Source organism: Nuphar pumila, chromosome 2, assembly GCF_984573655.1.
Source record: "Nuphar pumila chromosome 2, dmNupPumi1.hap1.1, whole genome shotgun sequence".
Classification (NCBI taxonomy): domain Eukaryota; kingdom Viridiplantae; phylum Streptophyta; class Magnoliopsida; order Nymphaeales; family Nymphaeaceae; genus Nuphar; species Nuphar pumila.
Window position 1 is genome coordinate 138,692,739 of NC_143250.1, and position 22,590 is coordinate 138,715,328.

A 22,590-nucleotide genomic window follows, 5' to 3' on the forward strand; every position below is an offset into this window, starting at 1 on the left:
GTAGCTATGTAAGTTTGGGCAATTGGGTTTAGGGTTTGGCAAGTTGAGAAGTCAGAAAAGCCAAGCCGACTGCCCACCATGAATCGGGTCTGTAACCGTGCTTTAAGCTCTAACTCGTTAGCTACCAGACCAAAACCTAGCCTGTTATATAATGAATCAAGCCCTAGTCAGCCCATGGGCTACTAGCCGACCTAGTGTGCCTAAGATACCTTTTTTTTGTGTAGCTTATGTTATATACATAGTGACTCATTTTTTTCGGCAAATATCTTGTTTTTCAAAAAACTTGCAAGAAATTAAAAAAAATCATAAATCTTGCAGTTTTTTGACAAAATCTCAGCGATAAAAAATAAATTAAAAAATATAAAACATGTTTTTTATAAGAAATTATTAATAAAAAATATTCAAAAATAAAAATACACAGTTTGTCATGATAAATATCTATTTAAAACGTAAACATTGCGTTTAAATCATGGTATTTATGTTTTTTCATAAATCTTGCAATATTTAAAAAATATTGCAAGAAATTGCCGTTTTAAACTTTCAAGCAATTTCTCTCGATATTATCACAAGATTCTCATAAATCTCACGGTATTTGTCGCTATGGTCATATAATGGGTAAAATTATGACAGACTGAAAAAATCGATAAGATGATTAATATTGACTCAAGGCTTCTTTACATAAATGAAAAAGCAGATCATCCTAATCAACATATTTTTTTTATTTCAGGATCAAGATCATCCAAATCAGACTTTTCTTTTATAAAATTCAAAGGAAAAGATCTCCCATCACCAACAGCGCATCGGCTGACCTTCAGTTGGTAAAACCTTTGAGGTCCTCGCAGCCTACTAGGAAGTACACCCAACTTTGACCTTATGACAAGGGCCCATAGGTTTTGAACTTGTGACTTCCTGTCAACTTGGTGGCATTCACAAGTCCCCCCAACCAGATGAGGAATCCAAATAATAACTAAAAGGGAAAATGTGCATTTTTTTAATTGGATAATGCAAATAAGAACTTGTAATTTGTCGCATAGTGTGGCTGTTGTAACATTGTCTTGTTTGGAATGGGCAATCAATTGAAACGAGGTCCTCAACTTGTATGAAGTGACAAATATCACTATTTTTTTCGAAAAATATCATGAAAATCTCGTGATATTTTGTCGGCCATATTTGGTCAAAATATCATGATATTTTGAAACTATCAAAATACCTTTTTCACTTTTATGCTTTTATTAGTTATATATATATATATAAAAAATGGTCTCTTGTGTTTTCTTATTCTATTATTTTTACATATGTTTTTTAATATGTTGAACTTATTATTTTCAGCTGATATTTTTTCGATAAAAATACAACAAATCACAGTCCGTTAAAACCTTTTTGTCGTTTATGCAAGTTGTCAGGTTCGGCTCCAAAAAAAATTAATGGATCTGAATGCTCCACATCATTTAAGAGGGCCAATGAGAATATTCTTTTTATTTTTATTTTTTCAACCTTTAGAATATTGTCCTCGTGCACGAGGCTCGAGCAATGCATTTTTCAATATGGCATTTTCTTATTCACGGTGAGCTGGCGAAATTGCAAGTGTTTTTTTATATATTTTTTAATACAAAATATGACTAATACGGCTTTAGTTAGACAACAAGATCTTACTCCGGGCGTACGTATCCACCTTCATTATTCCATCACGTGACCAGTATCTTCTTAAGCTATATTAATAAACAAATAATATATTTTATTAAAAACAAAAAAAGGAAAAGAAAAATTAGAAGGTAACGAGTTAACAATGGAAGAAAATCTTGTGCAGCAATGAGCTGTATATATAGAAAGAGAGAGAGAGAGAGGTGCTTCAACATTAGTTGCTTGTCATACGTGTTTGATGGTTTTTTTGTTTTTTCCATATTTTTTTTACAGTTTCAACCTTATATATGTATTGGGCATAGTCCATTTAGAGAGAGAGAGAATTGGGTAGGTGCCAAATTGATACATGCTAAATGAGTTTTTCTGCCTTTTCAGTGTTTTTTTTGTTACAATTCCAACCCCATAAATGTGTTGGGCATGATTGATTTACGAGGAATAGACACTTGGATCATGTGTTTTCGATGAAAAAAAATAATATTTGGACCCTAAAAAATTTACAAAGATTTTAGACCATTGTTTTTTTTTTAACCTTATAAAAACTCACCCATGTGTCATAATGGAACAGTAAATCCATCTCTCATATTGGTTAGTGCTTATACTTATAAAAACCCACACACACACACATATATATATATATAGAGAGAGAGAGAGAGTAATGTGGTCCTTACACTTCTTTTTTGTTAGGTCTCGTTAGATCCATTCAAAAGTCATAGCTTTAAGTGCTTTTTCTCACGTTTAACACCGTGATCTATAGGTTTTGTTTAGTAAGAACCAGCTTTTGGATTGCCAAAATCTGAACTGTATATAGGTTTTTTCGATGAACCAAGATCAATGGCTATGAAGTTACCAGTTTTCTCAGCTTAGAAAATTATGTTTTTTCGTCAAGAAAACATGATTAAGAGTCTATTCCCACTAAATCTATCTGAACACATCTAAAGGTTTAGATCTATCATAAAACACTTAAACCTATAGGGAAGAATGGGACATAACGAGAAATGAAGCCTAATATGTCCCGTTCTTATATATATATATATATATATATATATATATATATATATATATATATATATATATATATATATATATATATATATATATATATATATATAAATTTTATATTTCTCATGCTGCATACTAATCAAAATAACTTTCCTTTATATTCTTTAAAAAAAAAATAGTCAATTAGAGGATAGTCAAAGTAGGTAGGTGTGGTTCATGGACCAAACCAGGTCAAACATAACGGGCTAACAAAGCTAAGCCCGTACTCAACCTAAGTCTTGGTCAACTCTTTACATCAAGATATGGAAAAAGCCTTTTGAACAGTAGGCCCATCTCTTACATTGGTTAGTGCTTATACTTTCAAAGGGAAAACTTGCCCTCCATATGAATAGATCCAAAATGTCCAAGCACTTACAACGTTTTATTTTTTTAAAGGCAAGCTGGAGCTAGGCAGACCACAGTTATTATTCAACGTACCACTGGAATTTGAACCCGCAATGTCCCCAACAAGGGGACATGAATTGGCAGCTCCTATCAACCACGTGGTATGACAAAGGAACCTCACCAAGAGTCGGGAATGGGTCCACCTCCCTAGGATGAAACTCAAGATTGAGAACATGACCACCCAGCCTTCCGTGCCCCAACCTGTGTTAAAGCCACAGCAGTCACAATGTGCTAGTGAGATTCGATCCTGAGAAGAGCTTGACACTGTACCCTGCTGACCACATGGGTAACCGCCGTGGTGATATTACTATTATCATTATCATCATCAAGTTTTATCTTGTTTTATCATTTATTTTTATTTAAATTACACCTTGAATAATGTAGGCATCGGGTTTGTATCTGATACTTAACACGACCCAAACTTATAATTCCAAGTATAAGCATCAAAAGCGCTGACTTGAATAATATTTGAGTCGACCCAAACCTGGCTGGGTTTGGGTCACAACTTAAAGAGTATTCCCTCCTTTGCTTGGTCTATATTAATCTCTTAACGGTCAACAAGCAATTGCCAAGTACCTAACCCAACCTTGGTTTTTTCCCGAGTACCCAACCCAAACTGTAAATAAATTTCTAAAATTATGTAGGTCTGGATTCAGGATGCCATTTTTGTATCCGGGCAAAACCAGAACTCGACAATTTGTTATTTGGGTGGGCTCGGGTACTGACCTGTTGACAGTCTTAGATGGCTCAGATAGGGCACAAGTAAGATCTCAGTGGAGCCTGGCCTATTCATTAGTTAGACTTGAAGGGCCTATTCATTAGTTAGACTTGAAGGGCCCGACTCAACCCAACCCACCCAAGCCTCAGCATATAATACCTGTGCCCTGCCTGAACCGACAAGAGTCGGGTCGGGCTTCAGCCGGCCCAGGACTACGTCAAGCTTGTCGAGCCTTAACTGGGCTCAAGTTGGGCCAGACCGGACCAGCCCAATGCCCACCCATAACCTTGAATTACCTCACTTTCTTTCATGTTTCTCTTCACTATCTCTAGGGGTGTAGACAGATCAAATATGGGCCGGGTCTTGCTAGATATAAATTCTAATGCTAAATTCAAACAATAAATTCTAATTTGACTTTTGATGCAATTCATATCTTATTAGATAAGGTTGAATCCGTATCTGAAATAATGTGATAATACTGGATCCAGGGAAAAAAATGGTTGGAAACAAGTCCTTTACAATTTACATGTAAAAGAATGCAATCAGATCGGATTTTGTTCATAAACTGAACTAGATCTGCCCCAAAATACTAGTCTGAATCCTAAACAATTCATTTTAGCAAATCCAAATTCGATTTGAATGCATGTCCTGATCTTATTTAAGGGTCCGAATTTGGAATTGCAGCACTATATGTCTCCTTCCTAGCCTTCATAGTCTTCTTTCTATGTAGGGATGCAAACTGACCACTTTTATGATTTTTTTACTGTTCTGACCTGATTCAGATCCTACTTTTATATGTATTTAATTGATCCGGATCTGGTCCATCTACATCCCTATATCTGTTTTCTTTAATGGCTTTTACATCCATAGGAGTCATTTCTCACTTTCTAATATAGGTAAATATAATCTTGGTCTAATAGATTTATGTTGCTTTCACTACTTTTTCAAGAAGTATAAATGTTGGATCCAGCACGCGTGCACTTCATCAGCACTGAGGTCATATGCGTGTCCATAAATTCAGCATAAGGCAGAACCAGTGCAGTTAGGTCTCTGATCCAGGGCCGGTTTCTCCATGTAAATATAAAAAAGAAAGCAGATAAGATGAGACTTGAGGCACGGTAGGTGATTTGTATAAGCAGCCTAACATAAAAAGATAAACTGTGATAAAGTGAATAACTTTCTAATTTGCTAGAGATTCAAAATCACATGAGACCCACATGCTATTCTTAATCTCAAGCAAATTAGAAAGTGATTATAAAAATATGAAAACTAATGTGTGAGCCTCAATTTTTATGAATTTTTTTGTTCATTTTTCTTAAATGTAAGAGTACCGATGTGATTTACATGCTTTGGTTTTACGTGAATCAACTTTTGAATCATCTCATAATCTTCATAAATATTCAAGTATTCAAAAATCATAAATTTTCATAAAAAAATACACTGAAAATGTCTATATTTCTAGTTCTCATTTAACTCTCTCTCTCTCTCTCTCTATATATATATATAGGTGTTTTTTACACGGTTCCGACCCTATAAATATGTTGGGCATGGTTGATTTACTAAGAATCCACACCTGGATCATGTGTTTTTGATGGAAAAAATGATATTTGGAACCTTAAAAATTTATAAAGATTTTGGATGGTTGATTTTTTGAACTTTATAAAACCCAAAACCCACCCATGTGTTGGAATCAAATGCTTCAAGAACTGATCCCTATAAAATCAAGAAGATAGATCACATCTGTACTGTCAAAATTTAATAATAAAATGAAAAAAGCCTGAAAAAACTATTTAGCATGCGGTTTAGCACCGATTCGTTATTATATATATATATATATATATATATATATATATAGAGAGAGAGAGAGAGAGAGAGAGAGAGAGAGGTGTTGCAGGTAAGGCAGGCGTAATCAGCCAATCAAACGCAATAAAAACAAGTTTCCTTTAATTTAAATGCAAGGAAAGTTGTTGAGCTGGATCAAGCGAAGACAGGGAAACAAGAAGGTGGCAGATTATAATTGAATGAGAAAAAATAAAGGAGCCCTTTGACGGGGGGAAAAAGCCCCGAAGGGTCACACTTCCGGAGCTGGGCCCCACGGTTCGGCGCGAAATCGTTCCCCCATTCGTTGTCCGTGAGGCGAACCCCCACCGGCAACAGCCCGCTATAAATACGAGCTCCCATTACCTTTCTGACTTTTTTTCCTCCGCCATCTTTCTTCTTCCTCCTCTTCCTCTTTCTCCGTTTGGTTTCTGGCGAGTCGCCGGAATCTGGTTCAGGAGCTCTGTTTTCCGGCAGTCTGGGATCCCCCCGAGGTGAGTCTCTGCACGCGTTTATGCCTTTTTCCGTTTGTTTCTGCATCGTCTGAGTCCGTGTGCGGATCTCGCCTCTTTAACGAGAGATTCATCCGTTCCGAGTCCCAATTTGTTTATTGGATTCTTCTTCGAGCTGTAGCTCGTTGCTTTTGCGCGTTTCCGATCAGATTGGACGGAAGCGTGCGTCGAAGAGTTCTTGGATTGCTGAGTCTTTGATGACGCAGCGATTTCTACGCGATGACGCTAATGCGACTCCTTTTCGTTTTCTTGATCTTCTTTTGATGGAATTGATGTGTAGTCGAGGTGTAGAATGGATGTAATTTTGATCGGTTTGGTCGGTTTTGCAGGCCGGCTTCGGTTACTGCTCCGTGGATATTTTGAGAGGGGGCGGACGGGGGGACGCTTGCGCTTGTCATGGACGGGAGCCACGAAAACAATCTAAATCACGTAGATTCTCAGTGTACGATCTCGGATGCCGACGATTGCGATTTCTCACGCCTGCTCGACAAGCCAAGGCCGTTGAACATAGAGAGGAAGAGATCGTTCGATGAGAGGTCCCTTAATGAATTGTCCATGTGCTTGTCGCCTCGGATTTCTTCGAGAAATATAGATATCGGCCGCTGCTTGGAGAATTACGACAGTGTATACTCACCTGGGGTGAGGTCTGGGTTCAACACCCCGGCATCATCTGCCAGGAACTCTTTTGAGCCGCATCCTATAATCGCTGAGGCATGGGAGGCTCTGCGCAGATCGCTGGTGTTCTTCAGGGGGCAGCCTGTTGGCACCATTGCTGCCCTTGACCACACAGAAGAAGCTTTAAACTACAATCAGGTATATCATCTTCTGCTCTTTTCTTCTTAATGATTGATGGGGTGCGTTTGACCATAGATGCATACATCCAGGAAACACGTTCCTCTTCTTTGAATGATTCTTCCTCTTTCAGTTGCGTGTTCGTAATGTATGATTTGTATGTCTTCTTTCTTATTATACCAGGAATCTGTGGAGATTAATAAAAAGCCAAGATCTGTAGAAATTGGTGAGAGAAAATCAGGGTTGCCATCATTTCGGTGTTATCTTTTCTCAGACTTGGGAGGATCTTGCTTTGCAGGATAAACTCGAGTTCCAAGTTTAACTTACCAACTTGGACTAAACTAGAATTGAGGGAAACTAGTTAATTTGATGAACAAGTCTATTGCAGCTAAATTTTGAGTCAAACACCAGATCAGGAAAAATAATTTGAACATCAACTTTCCTTGTGGTTTCTTTGAAAAATTTGCCTTTGGATTTCCACAGAAATACACGATTGTCTCAAAGAAGTATAGATTCGTTTATAATTTTTAATGGTTTTGATGTTTCATACATGCACAAATGTAATAGCCTATGTTAATGTTTAGAAACAGATAATCAAGTTAGAATGTCATATTTCTAAATCTGCCTATTTTAATTATAAAGTTGGTGCTCGGGATTTTAGGTGAGGTATATACCTTAATGCATTTCTTAGCAAAAAATTGAAACAAGCATGAAGATAAGCCAGTAAATGAGTATGATTTGCACATGTGCTTGCGAAGCATGAACTATAAAATACATAGATAACTTCAAAACCTTGAGAGCCAACTATTCTCAAGTTAGGTGAATCAATTTGAAAAATATAATTTATGTCCCAAATTTACAGAAAAGTATTAAAGGACATTAACATTAAAAGAAATAAAATCCTCTTCACGGGGGCTCAAATTGAGATGCATGACCATAGTATGCCAGTTTCTGTTTGTGTCATCAGAAATGTTTTCTTTGAGCATCGTCAATGCCTCTCATGATCTCATCATATAGCTATGGACCTTGACCAAATATGCCTTAGTAAAAAGTAAAAAAATATTGTATTTACTTGAATAAATTTTGAATTAAATTATTCCAATTTCTGCATCTTATTCCTGTGTCCTAGGTTTCATCTAAAATGACTTCTTTAGCTTGAAGCATTTAGACTTTACTGAAGGTAGGCCAGAGCCTGCTCTCCTCTGGCAACATGTGGTGATGTCTCTACAAATCTTTTCCTTCCAAGTTCGAAATATTTTTCGCTCACTAAATGTCCCTTTCTTCTTTTGTAAGTTATATTCATTGCCTGTTCTATGTGGAAGTTTGAGCATATTGACCCCATTTCTACTGGTAACATTTGGCAACATTTCTATGGACCTTTGTTCTTCCAAAATATTGAATTTATTTGTGTTGTTTCTTCCATGTGAAATTTTAACATATTACTTGGCCTACCTCACCGAGGACATGACATTGGATAGAAATGATTGGAGGAGAAGGATTCATGTGGAAGACCCAGAATGATTTTCTTTTTTGGTTCATATCGCCGACCCCAATTGTTTTGGGATGAAGGCGTAGTTGTTGTTGTTGTTTTGTTGTTACTTGGCCTACTTCGTGTTTCATTTATCTTTTTCCTCTTTGATATCTCTTCTTGATGTTTCTACCCCTAATTATGACAGAGAACTGGTATGAGTCTGTAAATGATATTTTTTTCTTTCATTTATCTTTCCTAATATTGTTCCATATAACATCCTGTCTGTCGCTTAGCTAACTATGTAAAACTAACAAGCCTCTAAAGTTTGTTGATGCAAATGCTAATTCATGAAGCACTACTGTGGGAATGACATGCACTTAAATGAACTGTCTTCTTCACCTATTTTGTTACTTCAAAGGCTTTTAGGCCCTTTTTTTTATACATTGAGTTCGAAATATACTAACTTGTTGGTGTTGTAAACAAGAACAATGTAAGGATTTTTCTGTTTTCTGAGTATCCATTCCGTTATATCCAGGTCTTTGTTAGGGATTTTGTACCAAGCGCTCTTGCTTTCCTGATGAATGGTGAACCAGAGATAGTTAAAAACTTTATTTTGAAGACTCTTGTTCTCCAAGGTTGGGAGAAGAGAATAGACCGTTTCACACTAGGAGAAGGTGCAATGCCTGCTAGTTTCAAGGTGCTCCATGATCCAGTTCGAAATTCGGACACCATAATTGCTGATTTTGGTGAGAGTGCAATTGGCCGAGTTGCTCCTGTGGATTCTGGATTTTGGTGGATTATCCTACTCCGTGCCTACACAAAATCTACTGGGGACTTATCTCTTGCAGAAACTCCTGAGTGTCAAAGAGGAATGAGATTAATATTAAGTTTATGTCTTTCAGAGGGGTTTGACACATTTCCAACACTCTTATGTGCTGATGGCTGCTCCATGATTGATCGACGAATGGTAGTATCCTATTCTTTTGCAAGTAGGCAAACATTAGATTACCTATGATCACATTATCTCATAATTGTTGTATTTTAAATGTTAAAATCTATTCTGCTTAATATAACATTTGTGAGATTTTCTTCTGATGATAATGCATCATCTTTTTACTCAGCAGCGCTACAAGATGCATAGAATATCTTATATTCTTAGTATGATGAGAAATTAAGCATAGAATGCCTTACATGCTTAGTATGCTAAGCTCTACACTATTAAATGCAAACAATTATCCCTGACACAAATAAAAAAAGCATTGTAAACTTAATGAATTTCTCAATCATCAGTTCTTACTTTTTATTTTTTTCATTTTACTAAAAATTCATTTCATTGATGTTGTGGTTATGACACTTCTACAGTGCCCTTCCCAGGTGTGATGAAGTCAATTGGCCCTGCAGGTTTTACAAGATTCTGTTCTCACTCTTTGATATTTAGTACTCTATTTTCGTAAAATTCTCATCTTGCTTCTATATAACCATATCTTGGCAGTTGGAGGAAAGTGGGTGAGAAAATGGTTAGAATTATGTCATCTTAATTTCAGGGCTCTTGGATCAAACATATTTTGCTGGTCTGAGAAAATGGAAAAATAGATTAAACAAATCGATACATGCACTGGCGAAAGGTTACCAATTAGATCTGAAACTTTTATTTTTGTTCTGAATAATATATCTGCGAGATAAAATAAAAAAAGACGAAGTAAATAGAAGTTTGGTTACAATTATGTATGTGTTTGATGGAGCAAGTTGAAAATACCATGATTTTTTTTGTGGGCATCAGATGGCTGGGGTTTTCTTCTTTAATGCATGCACCTTGGATATGGTATATTTTTGAAGGGGCAAATACTTGAATGATCTGGAAATTTGGAAGAAAAAGGCAGGAGGCTGGATTGTGCTGTCAGGATGTGGAATGAAGCCCTAGGTGTGCTCGTTTCAGTGTGATGAAATAGTCAATGACCTTTCATGACAAACGGTTCACAACACTATGGAAGATATTCAAGAAAATGTGGGTGACCAAGAACAGGTTAGGGGAAGATGCACAATCAATATGCGGGTTAAAAATATGCGGGTTAAAACTTAAAAATATAGTCAGGTTTGTCTGGTTTCGTGAATCATGCTATTACTAACCGTTATCAAGGAGAAACAATAAAGCTATGATGATTAGAAGATGGTTCTCCAAATTAGAATTTCACGCATTAGAATCATCCAACCGACTATAGAACCATACCATTTTGTGAATTTGAAATTGAATGAAGCATGATTCTAACGACCCCAACTTATCTTCGTGAAAAGTGTTTTTTTTTTAAATTACGGAAACCAAAACTCAAGGATCCGAGGCCTCACAAACTTAACAAGTACCAAACCACAAAGGATCTTTACATTGAATCAACCAACAAATAACCAACTTTATTAATCAATAAAATGAATGTTATAGAACAGAAATAAAATAATGTATGCAATCCAGAGTCACATTATCAAGAATAACATAAATAAGTGATGTGATATCGCAAGCTCCATGTGGCAATCATCCCATCACTGAGCTTCAGGTCTTGAGAAAAACATTTGAAACACCGGGTAAGAACCAGAGATTCTTTGTATGAATTCCTCTAAAAATCCAAACAGAAAAGAAAAGAGTATAAATCAAATTCATGCAAAATATTTAGAAGAGTATAATAACAACAATCTCATAATGCATTTATCATTCGAGCCATTAAAAATAAGTGTCATGCACTAATAATTTCTCATATGAGACAGGGATAAGTAAGAATGCATGAACTAATGCAGAACATTAAAGATGCATGATTAAATGTACATGTATGAATACATTATTAAGTTATTATCAGAGTTCTCTTTTGCAAGCATATTCCTAATAAATGCTCACAAGTTTAGTTTCACTTTTCATTAAACCTGCATATACTTAAAATGGGTACAACAATTCTCGAAGTCCAAGATAGGTTCTCAGTTGTAGCTTAACACACAATTTGTATTTTATTACTGGGTTCCACACTTGTTCCTCGTCTGATATCAGGAATCAACACCATCCATCAGAACATTATAAATTGACATCTAATGTCGGGATATTAAAAAAATCAACATTCACTCTATGTCACATGGGTGCGGGGATACGACACTTCCAAAAAACTCGGGTGCGGGGGTGCGGCAAAAAAAAAAACATATACATATATATATAGGACTTATAACCAGTTTTTTTTTGCTGGTGTGTTTGTTTGAAGACTTGTTACCCACGTTTTGCTTGTGTACTTTGGTGCAACGGGACAAAATTGATGAACTGAAAGGATTGGCGACTGAAACTCCCTGGTCTTCACGAAAAAAAATATAAGTGAAAGGTTTAATGTGGTTTGTTGGAGAGAGAGTCTTCACGAGGCCTACGGCTCCACTGCCACGCCACTGCCTAGGGTTCTTCAAATTTCATTTTATATACAGTTGCACACAGATCTCCGGTCTGGACTTTGGATGACAACTAAAAGAAATTTATTAGATTTGACATGTGGAAAAGAGAGGTCTACACCAAGCTACGGCTAGAGCACCCATCTCGTCAGGAGAAAAGTGAATACTAATAGCCATCAAGGCTACCACCACCATTATCATTTATTATGGAGAGAGAAAATCCTTGATGAAGAAAGATCGGGATGCCAACAAAGCTCGTCAAATGTTGTGGACACAAGTGCCCCTTTATAAAACAAGAGTAGCAACAACAACAAGCAGGCATCCACGCTTCGACTGTTTCGTCCTTTCATTCTCTCATCACTACCTGCAGGGATCCAACAAGGGGTGGGGAGAGGTGAAGAATCTGGAAGTCCTCGTCAGAGAATAGACAAACTCTAAAGAGACCGAAGCTATCAAGGCCAAAATCAAAATCAAAATCCAGCAAGGGGCGGGTCCTGCTGCGTGGTCAGCTGTCAGCAGATTTTTTTTTAAAATTTCGCAACACATTTCACAGGGAAAATTAAAAAAAAAGACCAAAATGACCCTGGGTGTGGTCAACACACCCAAGGTCGGGTTGACCGCACCTGGTGCCGCACCCGCACCGCGTCGACACAAGTGCGGCACCTGTCTGGCCGAATTTCTGTGACATAACATTCACTTATGCTACTTTCTTGGTATACCCATAACAACAGTTGTGTTTACAACACTACTCTCAGGCAAAGTGACTGAAAACTCCCTAAAACTGTGGTCAGAAGGTAAACTACTATATCGGGTTTAGGGACACAAACGCATTCAGAGTTTTAGTATCTTCACGGTTTTCCCAAAACTGCTATCCAGGATTCTCACACTGCGGAAGAGACATTCAGAAAGAAAATTAATTACACTTTTGATCTCTTTTATCCTTTAACAAAAAATCAAGTTCTTTACACAAATATCGTTTTGCAAATCAACATGCAAAACGCAACACGGGATATGGCCTGCTACAATTTAACCGTGCAATTAAATTAGAAAGCCAATAATTTAAAAAATGAATTTTGCAATGCATAAAACAAATCTTAGAGCAACATATGCTCCTAGCCCACATGACTTACAATGGTTCACATCTAACTACCAATACATCTCATGCAAAATCCTTAGTGAGCATGCACACACAAAGTTGTTCAAAACATGCTCACAATGCACATCCATTCACACACATCAAGAATATACATATAAAACAAATTGCATATGCATATGAACAAATGCTTGTAACATACTTTTTCTTCATGATCCATTTTATGCATAAACTCTCAAATATGCACATGATCATACTCATGCATACAATAATCTTCACAATTTTCCATGCGTACGACATAAGCAATTGCCAACATAAAAAATCCAATGGATAGCATGTCCAATAAATACTTTGCCATTCATACAAAACAATACTGAGCATATTTACATTGTTCGAGAAGCATAACTTAACCACTGAGTCATAATTATGCTGCAGAACATGCACAAGACAATATTAGTATGATGTTGGCATCATGTTTCTCATGCAGCCACAAGCAGTTGATAGCGGACAATGTTGCATTATTCTGCCCTACCACAGCCCACTAAAATCACAGATAGAACACATTTAACAGCAGTAAAATAACTCATTTGGTAGCATTGAAAGTAAGTAAAATTCAGTATAAAATTTTGTTTTAACAATGTGCTTACATAACTCGACAAGCATAATTTCAAGGCTGGTTCAATGCTAACCTATGTAGCAGCATCTAACCAAAATAATGACAACTGTATCATAACTGAAAATGAACATACATAGACTAATCAATTCTACATAGCGATCAGTTTATGTAAATTAGTAAAATAAACAACGATTTATTGGAGATCAACACTATCGGTATAACCATTCATTTTTTTTCTACTTCTTTTCCCTGCATACAGCTGGCTGAGTATTTGAATGAAACTTTGGACAGGCCTTACACATGTAAGTGTAATGGCCAAGGCAGACTTCAATCTCACAAACTCAGTTTGTTTGTTTTTTGAAAACTGATCAACATAATCAGTTGGTCTAGAAGGACCTGGAAAGATCTGAACCGGATCTGTCTACAAAGTGTGAATCGGCAGATCTGCAGATCTGAACCGAAACTCCCACTACCCAAACAGCTGCAGATCTGTCAAGATTTATCTATATGCAGTTTGAAAGTTTCAAAAGAAAACACAAAACAGAATTTGCAGTAGCTCACGAGTCAATATTAAAACCAGTTTGATCAACCTAACTGCATCCAATGCAAATTTGATATAAAAATAATTTATAACAACCCTCAAAAAGCTGTAATATGACACCTTGATAGTGCTAGAAAATAAACTCACGCTGCTACACATCTTAACAGAAAATCGGCTCCACTTTGTGGTACAACCAGCAGATCTTTGGTGTTCGTAAAAATGTAAAAAAAACCAGTTTTACAAGCACATTCATTAACAATAACTATAAGAAAAAACAGCATGCTGGAAATTTGTGACAGATATGGTTTGGATCTAATCTGATCAAAACCATACCTCGCATGGTCAGTTCCCCCCCACACCCCCGACACACACACACACACGCACACACACACACACACACACACACACACATATATATATATATATATATGTGTGTGTGTGTGTGTGTGTGTGTGTGTGTGTGTGTGTGTCAGGGCCTGCGGCAAGCCTTGTTTGGGGTCATATCGGATCCCAAACCAAAACTGTGATGCAGCCTGCAAGGTCAGTGTATATGCATATTCTGCTATGTGCGTGAACAAAAAATTTCATAAAATATAAATCTGTCCACACGTATTTCCATTATCCCAAAACAGAAAATAAAATCAATATTGAATAAGTGTTTAATGTATATTCACATGCATACATAGAAAAGATCATTAACATGTAATAGTTCCACAACAAGAAAAAAAATCGACTACTATCAAGATCATACATATTTTCAGCAATGGATGCTTTAGGGAAATCGACATAACAAAAGGAAAATAAAAAATCGTCACTCTATATAAGAATATGTATATATCCTTTTTAAAACATATTTTCCTTTTTTTGATGAAAGATTTAAGCATAAATCGAGTTATACCCATTTCTTCCCCGTTTGAACCTAGAGAGGAACCCGTACCTTGGATCGGAAATGGAAAAAGACCAAAAAATCTTCATCGGACGATCAGAACAGAAGGGATCATTCTTTCCTTCTTCTTCTCCTTTACTTTGTCTTCTCTTTTTTTTCTCTTTCTCTCCCACGAGTTTCCTCTTCTCTCTCTCTCTCTCCCTCTCTCTCTCTCTCTTGCTAGAATAACGATTCTAGAGGGAAACAAAAACTCAGCCCTTTTTATAAGCTTCTATAGTTTTTTTTTTGTATTATATTAATAATGGGCTCCTCTAAAGGGTGACACCCCTCTAGAGTCCCTTTCTTATTAGGAGATAGAGTTCTACAAGTGTAAAACTCTATGTCCAACTACTACTCTCTTTTTAACCACTTTTTCTTTATCTATTTAATATTTATTATTTTTTTTCATTTAATTATCCTAACAACATTTGGGCCTTTCTAGAGGGTGGCACCCCCTCTAGAATATCCAAAAAAATTTTTTTGAAATGTATTAATTATTATTATTTTATTAAGTAATTAATTAATTAATTATTAAATAATAAGTTTTTAAGAATGTTTCGAAAGGTATCTCTCCCCTTTGGGAGTCTTTTTAACATGGAATTTTACTCAACTTAACCTTTTAATTGAATTTAAAACTTTAAATTGGTTAGACTTAGATTTCAGATCTGGAGATCCAAATCCATATGGATCCCAAACTGGACTAGATCCTAGTTAATATAGGTCTTGGATTGGGTCCAGATCCATATCAACATGGATCAATTAGATCCGATCCAATCCAATATAGAATTGGTTACATAGAGGTAGGTTATTTTTGAAAAAAAATGTGATTTTCGGGCCAATCGTAGCCTAAATTCAAAAAAAATGAAATATCAATGTTTTTAAAATTACGAGATGCATCTAATGATATACTATCTGATTTTCGCTTCCGAATTTTGTTTGAATTTAACTTGAATTTTGCTCGATTTTTACTTGATTTTAAAGGTAAAAAAACGAAATGTTTTACAAATCTTATTTGCCTCGTTTAGGTCTTGTCAACATGTCCTAGGCCACGCCCAGACTCAGCTCACACCACCTAAAATCGAAGATTTTATCAACTTTACAAAATACTTAACCAATTTTTCAAAACATTTTCAATTTAAACTTATAGAAAATCCCATGATATTACAATGATAGAGAGAGGTCCTGAGGACATGTTGGACATGCTTTTTAGAAGATGATGATCCATACCATCCAATTACTGATGGGGAAATCAAACGGTTTTCCTATGGTTTCTTGGTTCCTATCAAAAATTTGAAATATTGAAGGTAGAGATACAAATACCAAAAGAATTTTTTATAGAAAATTAGAAATGCTAGTTGACCTCCAACATAATCGATATCATATTCAAAGTGAAAAAAGAGGTAAGGTTGCCTTGATGGTCTGCTAGTTTGCCTTGAGGTCTTTCGCTTTTGTTGGTAAAACCATTATATATATAGGGTCACTAGAATATGTTAACCGAAAATATGTGAACCAGAGTGTGAACTAGGCATTTTTGATGGTTTTTTTTGTGTAAATGCATTTGGTCAACATCCATTTGCTAGGAAACGCCTATTGGATCATGTATTTTCGATGAAAAAATGTGATTTTTGGATGCTTGAATATTTATGAAAGTTATAAGCTCTTGATTTTCAAGCCTTAAGTGATCCTTCTTATGCATCGTAATCGGATGATCCAAGAGTCTCTTTCTATAAAACCAATCATCTAGGTCACATTCGTACGATGATATTTAAGAAAAGAAATAAAACAACCCATGAAAATCTCGTTTCATACTCCAATTCACATATTTCTAGTGTTATATATATATATATATATATATATATATAGTGATGTGTATCTTGTAATGAGATATTGCGGAAATATAAAGAGTGCTTATAAGCACTTACAACAATGAATAAAAGAGACAATATCACAAGTCCACTAAGGCACAATACAAACACAAGCCTTTAAGAAGGCAACAATATAAAAAGCCTCTTATTAAAAAAAGAGAGAGCTCTTAAGAATGCATACATACAAGGGGTTCACCCCTATTTATACAAGAGGGAGTGAAAGGAAAAGGAAGGCCAAGGGCCTCAAAAGAAGAGCCCAAAAGGGGGTTCTCATGGAGACGTTAGGAGCCCCCAACGGTCATATTGGTGACCGTTGGGGGCTTCAACGACTCTATGGTTGGAGCCCTTTTTGGTTTCTAAAAAATACAAAAAAAAGAAAACAAAAAATAAAAAAAGAAATTACATTTTAACAAAAAATAAAAATAGTTTTTTTCTAAAACAACTATGTGAAATTACAAAAATACCCCTATCGAGTATTGATGTAATATATATGGAGTACATTTTAACACCCCTCTCAAACTTTACGGGGAAATGACGGAAAATTTGCCAAGGAGAAACATGAAGCGGGGAGGGCTTTAGTAAAGAAGTCCGCCAACTGATATTCTGAAGTGACATACGGTAGAGCAATTGTTCTTCGTAAGTATTCATCACGAACATAGTGGCAATCCATTTCGATATGTTTGGTACGCTCATGGAAGTTATGATTGCTTGCAATATAGATGGCACTCTTGTTGTCGCAACATAGCTTTAAAGCTTCAGTAATATCAACCCCCATGTCTTTAAGCAGACTGCGAAGCCATACAAGTTCCATTGTTGTGGTTGCCATAGCCCGATACTCAACTTCAGTAGATGATAGTGAAATTTTCTGCTGCTTCTTGTATCGCCAGGCAATCAAAGAGTTCCCTAGAAAGACACGAAAACCAATAGTTGAGACTCGAACATTAGGATTACCTCTCCAATCTGCATCGGTATAAGCAAGAAGATTCAAAGAAGAAGAGGAGGATAGAAATAACCTTTTATTGATGGTGTTCCGAATGTAACGAATGATTCGGAGAACAACACTCATGTGCACAGTTGTAGGAGCATGCTGAAATTGACTAACTGAGTGAACCACATGAGTGATATCTGGTCTGGTGATGGTTAAGTAGGCGAGAGACCCAATGAGTTGTCTGTAGGGTGTGGGATCTTCCAGAAGAACCCTATCCTTCAATCGTAATTTGGCATTAATAACCTAGGGAGTCTCTATTTTTTATCATCTGAAATGCCAAACTTAGAACATATATCTGCAACAAGCTTTATCTGTGACAAAATATATTCTCGAGAAGAATATGCAACTTCAATTCCAAGAAAGTATCTAAGAAAACCTAAATCAGACATATCAAGATTATTTTTTAACATATTTTTATCAATAATACTATTTTGATCATTCCCAGTGATAATCATATCATCAACATAAAATAACAACATAACAATACTAGTACCTGTTTTTTTAACAAAAAGAGCAGTGTCAGTATAACAAGAGTGAAATCCTAATTTTATCATGATATCATTGAAACGATCATACCAAGCTTTAGGGGCTTGTTTAAGGCCATACAATGCTTTTAAAAGCCGAAGAGTTTGACCTTGCTCAATATTAATTCCAGGTGGTGGATCCATGTAAACTTCTTCATTTAAACTTTCATTCAAAAAAATATTTTTTACATCAAGTTGATAAATAGGCCATTTTTTGGTTGATGCGACAACTATTAAAGTCCTGACACTGGTCATTCGAGCTACGAGAGCGAATGCTTCTTTATAATCAATTTCATGTTCTTGTGAGTATTCCTTAGCGGCTAACCTAGCTTTATATCGTTCTAAAGATCCATCGCTTTTACTTTTGACTTTGAAAACCCAGCGACACCCAATAGGTTTTTTATGTGGGGGTAGATTAACTATTTTTCAAGTATTAGCCTTTTTTAGTGCATTTAGTTCAACTTGCATTGCTTCAACCCAATGTGGTATAGATTTAGCTTGATTATAGTGAGCAGGTTCAAAATAAGAATGTAGGGTTATTAAACATGCTTGATAGTTGGGTGTCAAAGAATCATAGGATACAAACCTATTTGGTGGTATTGATATTCTAGAAGAATGTCTAATTTGTGGTTCCTCTGTAGACTCAGAAATTTGAGAGTATTTTTCGAGGGCACTAATAGGGTTTTCTTGATTTCTTCTTGAGTATACATTCATATTTGCATCATTATCATTTGAGGGTATTATATCAAGGTTGAACACCTCACATGTATCTTCTATGCTTTCAAGAGAATCATTTTGTATGTCATCAATAAGATCATATAAAAATATGTAATCAATTTCATTTGTTTCTTCTATTTTATCAAAACCATTCTCATCTTCTAGAAATGTTACAGCTTTTGAAACATAAAGTTTAGCATTTTTAAAATCATAACATCTATACTCTTTTTTATTTTCACCATATCCAAGAAAAACACATTCAATTGCTTTTGGAGACAACTTATCTCTCTTATGCAATAGAACAAAGCATTTACAACAAAAAATACGAAGACGATTGAAATCGGCTAAAAATTTAAAGAGTTTTTCATAGGGAAAAACATTTTTTAACTTAGAAGATGGCATTCTATTGATTAGATAAGTTGCGGTTAGAACGACTTCGGCCCAAAACTTCTTTAGAATATTTTTAGAGACAAGTAATGTTCTAGCGGTTTCTATAATGTGCCTATGTTTCTTTTCCGCTAGGCCATTTTGTTGAAGGGTTCTAGGACATGATTTTTTATGACAAATTCCATTTTGAGTTAAATAGTTTTGAAATTCATGAGATAAATATTCACCACCGGAATCGGTTTTCAAAGTAGATATGTTATTTTGGAATTGATTTTGGATTTTTCTATGAAAATCTTTAAAGAAAGTAAATACTTCTGACTTATGACTAAAAAAATAAATCCAAACATACCGAGTAAAGTCATCAATAAAAGTAACATAATAAGAATAGCCCCCTTTAGACATGACCGGAGAAGGCCCCCAGACATCTGAATGCACCGATTCAAATGGTCTTGAAGAAAGAAAAGTTCTAGTTGGAAACGGAATAAACTTCATTTTTCCAAAAATATAATCTTTGCAATTAATTTCCTTTTCCTTACAAAATTTGTTTCCAAAGGAAAAAAGGTACATTTTGGAATAACTTGGATGATCAAGTCTTTTATGCCAAGTTTTCATATTTTTTTCTTGGACATAAGAACAAAAATAATTTGTGGGAAGGTCTAGATGATCCATGTAGTAGAGGTCTCCCTTCCTATGACCTTGCTCAATTCACTTCCCGGACCAGAGATCCTGCACAAAGCAATCATTAGATGATAAAGTTATTTCACATCCATGGTTGGCAATTTGGGAGACTGAAAAGAGATTTAAATTTAGTTTGGGAACAACTCTTACTTTTGAAACATAAAAATTTTGAGTCTTTAAAAGAGCCAATACTTGAAATTTTTAAAAAAGTTCCATCGGCCGTAGAGACACAAGAAGCCTTTGAATTGGTGCAAACATTAACAAGTGCATTTTCATGGGGGGTCATATGAAAAGAGGCTCCAGAGTCAAGGATCCAAGAATACGTACCGGGTGATGATGTAGAAGCAATAGCCGCACCCGATGTAGAGGAAGAAACTTTAAGAATTTGTTGAAGAGCAATAGATATTTGGCCAAGAGTTTCTTCGAGGTCACCATTCTTGCCTTCATCTTCTTTGGTGGTAGTTTCTTCAGGAGAGGCCACCTTAGGCTTGAAAGTTTCATTAAGCTTTGGGCAAGCGGGTTTGATGTGACCCGGCTCATAGCAATGATGACAAACAATCATTTTTCTTCCTCCATTATAGTTTCCTTGTTTCCCAAAGTGAGGAGGTTTATAGGTTCTTACATTGTTGCCGGGTTTGGATATGGCAAGCACTTTATCAATATGTTTACTCATGCCAAGCCTTGTCTCCTCTTGAGTGATTTCGGCAATGGCATCCTCAATTGGAGGAAAGATAGATCTATGGAGAAGTGAGGATTTCACTTGCTCAAATTCGGGATGTAGCCCAAAAAGAAATTGAAACAATCGTTCTTGTTCCATTTGTTTTTGTCTTAATTCAATATCTTCCATAGCAACCCATTTTGGCTCTAAAAGAGCCAATTAATCTTATAGTAGGTTTAAGACACTATAATAGTCTTGAATGCTAGAATCACCTTGTTTGGTGGTTCTAATCTTTTCTTGCAAAAAATATGCTCTTGCAAGATCCTTTTGGGTATGCATACCCTTCATAAAGAACCAAGCCTCATTGGCCCGACGAATTTTAGCTATATTAGCACATACCTTGAGTTCAACATTGTTCATAAACCACGCAAGGATTTTTGCGTGATTGCTTTCCCAATCTTCCACTTCTTTTTGATGATTTTCAATGGCCTTGAGGCGAGCATCTCCTTCAAGAGTTTTTTCTTAACCTCTTTCGTTCTTTGTGAGCATAAATTTAGGTTTCAGAACGGTACCCATGACAAAACCCCAAAGTTTCTTTCCTTTGAAGTTGTTTTCCATTGCCGATGCCCACATCATGTAATGCTTTCCATTGAGCTTGAAGAATAGGTCAATCTTTGCCTCCATGATGTTTCCAAGAAGTGAGAAGAGAAGAGATACACAAAATATGAAATATATGTACCACACTTTTCTTTCAAGAACCGAGTGGCTTTGATACCATGTAATGAGATATTGCGGAAATATAAAGAGTGCTTATAAGCACTTACAACAATGAATAAAAGAGACAATATCACAAGTCCACTAAGGGACAATACAAACACAAGCCTTTAAGAAGGCAACAATATAAAAAGCCTCTTATTGAAAAGAGAGAGAGCTCTCAAGAATGCATACATACAAGGGGTTCACCCCTATTTATACAAGAGGGAGTGGAAGGAAAAGGAAGACCAAGGGCCTCAAAAGAAGAGCTCAAAAGGGGGCTCCCATGGAGTCGTTGGGAGCGCCCAACGGTCACATTTTTTACCGTTGGGGGCTCCAACGACTCTATGGTTGGAGCCCCTTTTGGTTCCTAAAAAATACAAAAAATAAAAAAAGAAATTATATTTTAACAAAAAATAAAAATAGTTGTTTTCTAAAACAACTATGTGAAATTACAAAAATACACCTATCGGGTATTGATGTAATATATGGAGTACATTTTAACATATCTTCCAGACCATTTATCTCCCAGGCTGTCCGTGGCCCCTTAGAAAACTTACTTGCATGTGTTTTTTGTTTAACCTGAACCCATAGATGTGATCTTTGTGCTTTATTTATTAGAGGGCATGTATTAGTTTACGCATTTTTAATGTTTAGATGTATTTTTAGCTTAATGGAAAAAAATGGTATATATTGGACCAAAAACTTGATTAACTAAAAATCAAGAATTTTGGTTAAATTGATTCAATCCAAAACATGTTTTTTAGTAAATAAGCAATGATAATGTCACAAAATGAGTCTCCAAAACATAAATGTCCAATACGAATCCCAAATGGACATACACAAAAGTGAACTGCAAAGAGCACACTCACAATACCCATAATGGACACACACAAAGAACACTCTCAAATATAAAATAATATTTATTGATCTTTCCCATATGCTTGTAAAAGCATTACAAGAATGAGTGGATTCATCCCCTTTATATACACACACATGAGGGCCAAAATGGGCTCAAAAGAGAGCCCATTGTAGTCGTTGG

At 35.8% G+C, this 22,590-nt stretch overlaps 1 protein-coding gene across 1 annotated transcript in view; it reads left to right on the plus strand.

Annotated features, from left to right (window-relative positions):
• The first annotated feature begins 5,935 nt into the window (after positions 1–5,935).
• The window catches only part of LOC149847304 (putative alkaline/neutral invertase D), a 60,748-nt gene continuing 44,093 nt past the window's right edge, over positions 5,936–22,590 (plus strand). The window contains exons 1-3 of the mRNA XM_089996923.1: positions 5,936–6,114; positions 6,462–6,945; positions 8,931–9,362. Of these exons, the coding sequence (XP_089853049.1) occupies positions 6,529–6,945; positions 8,931–9,362 (849 nt within the window). The 5' untranslated portion in view covers positions 5,936–6,114; positions 6,462–6,528. The remainder of the gene's footprint in view (positions 6,115–6,461; positions 6,946–8,930; positions 9,363–22,590) is intronic.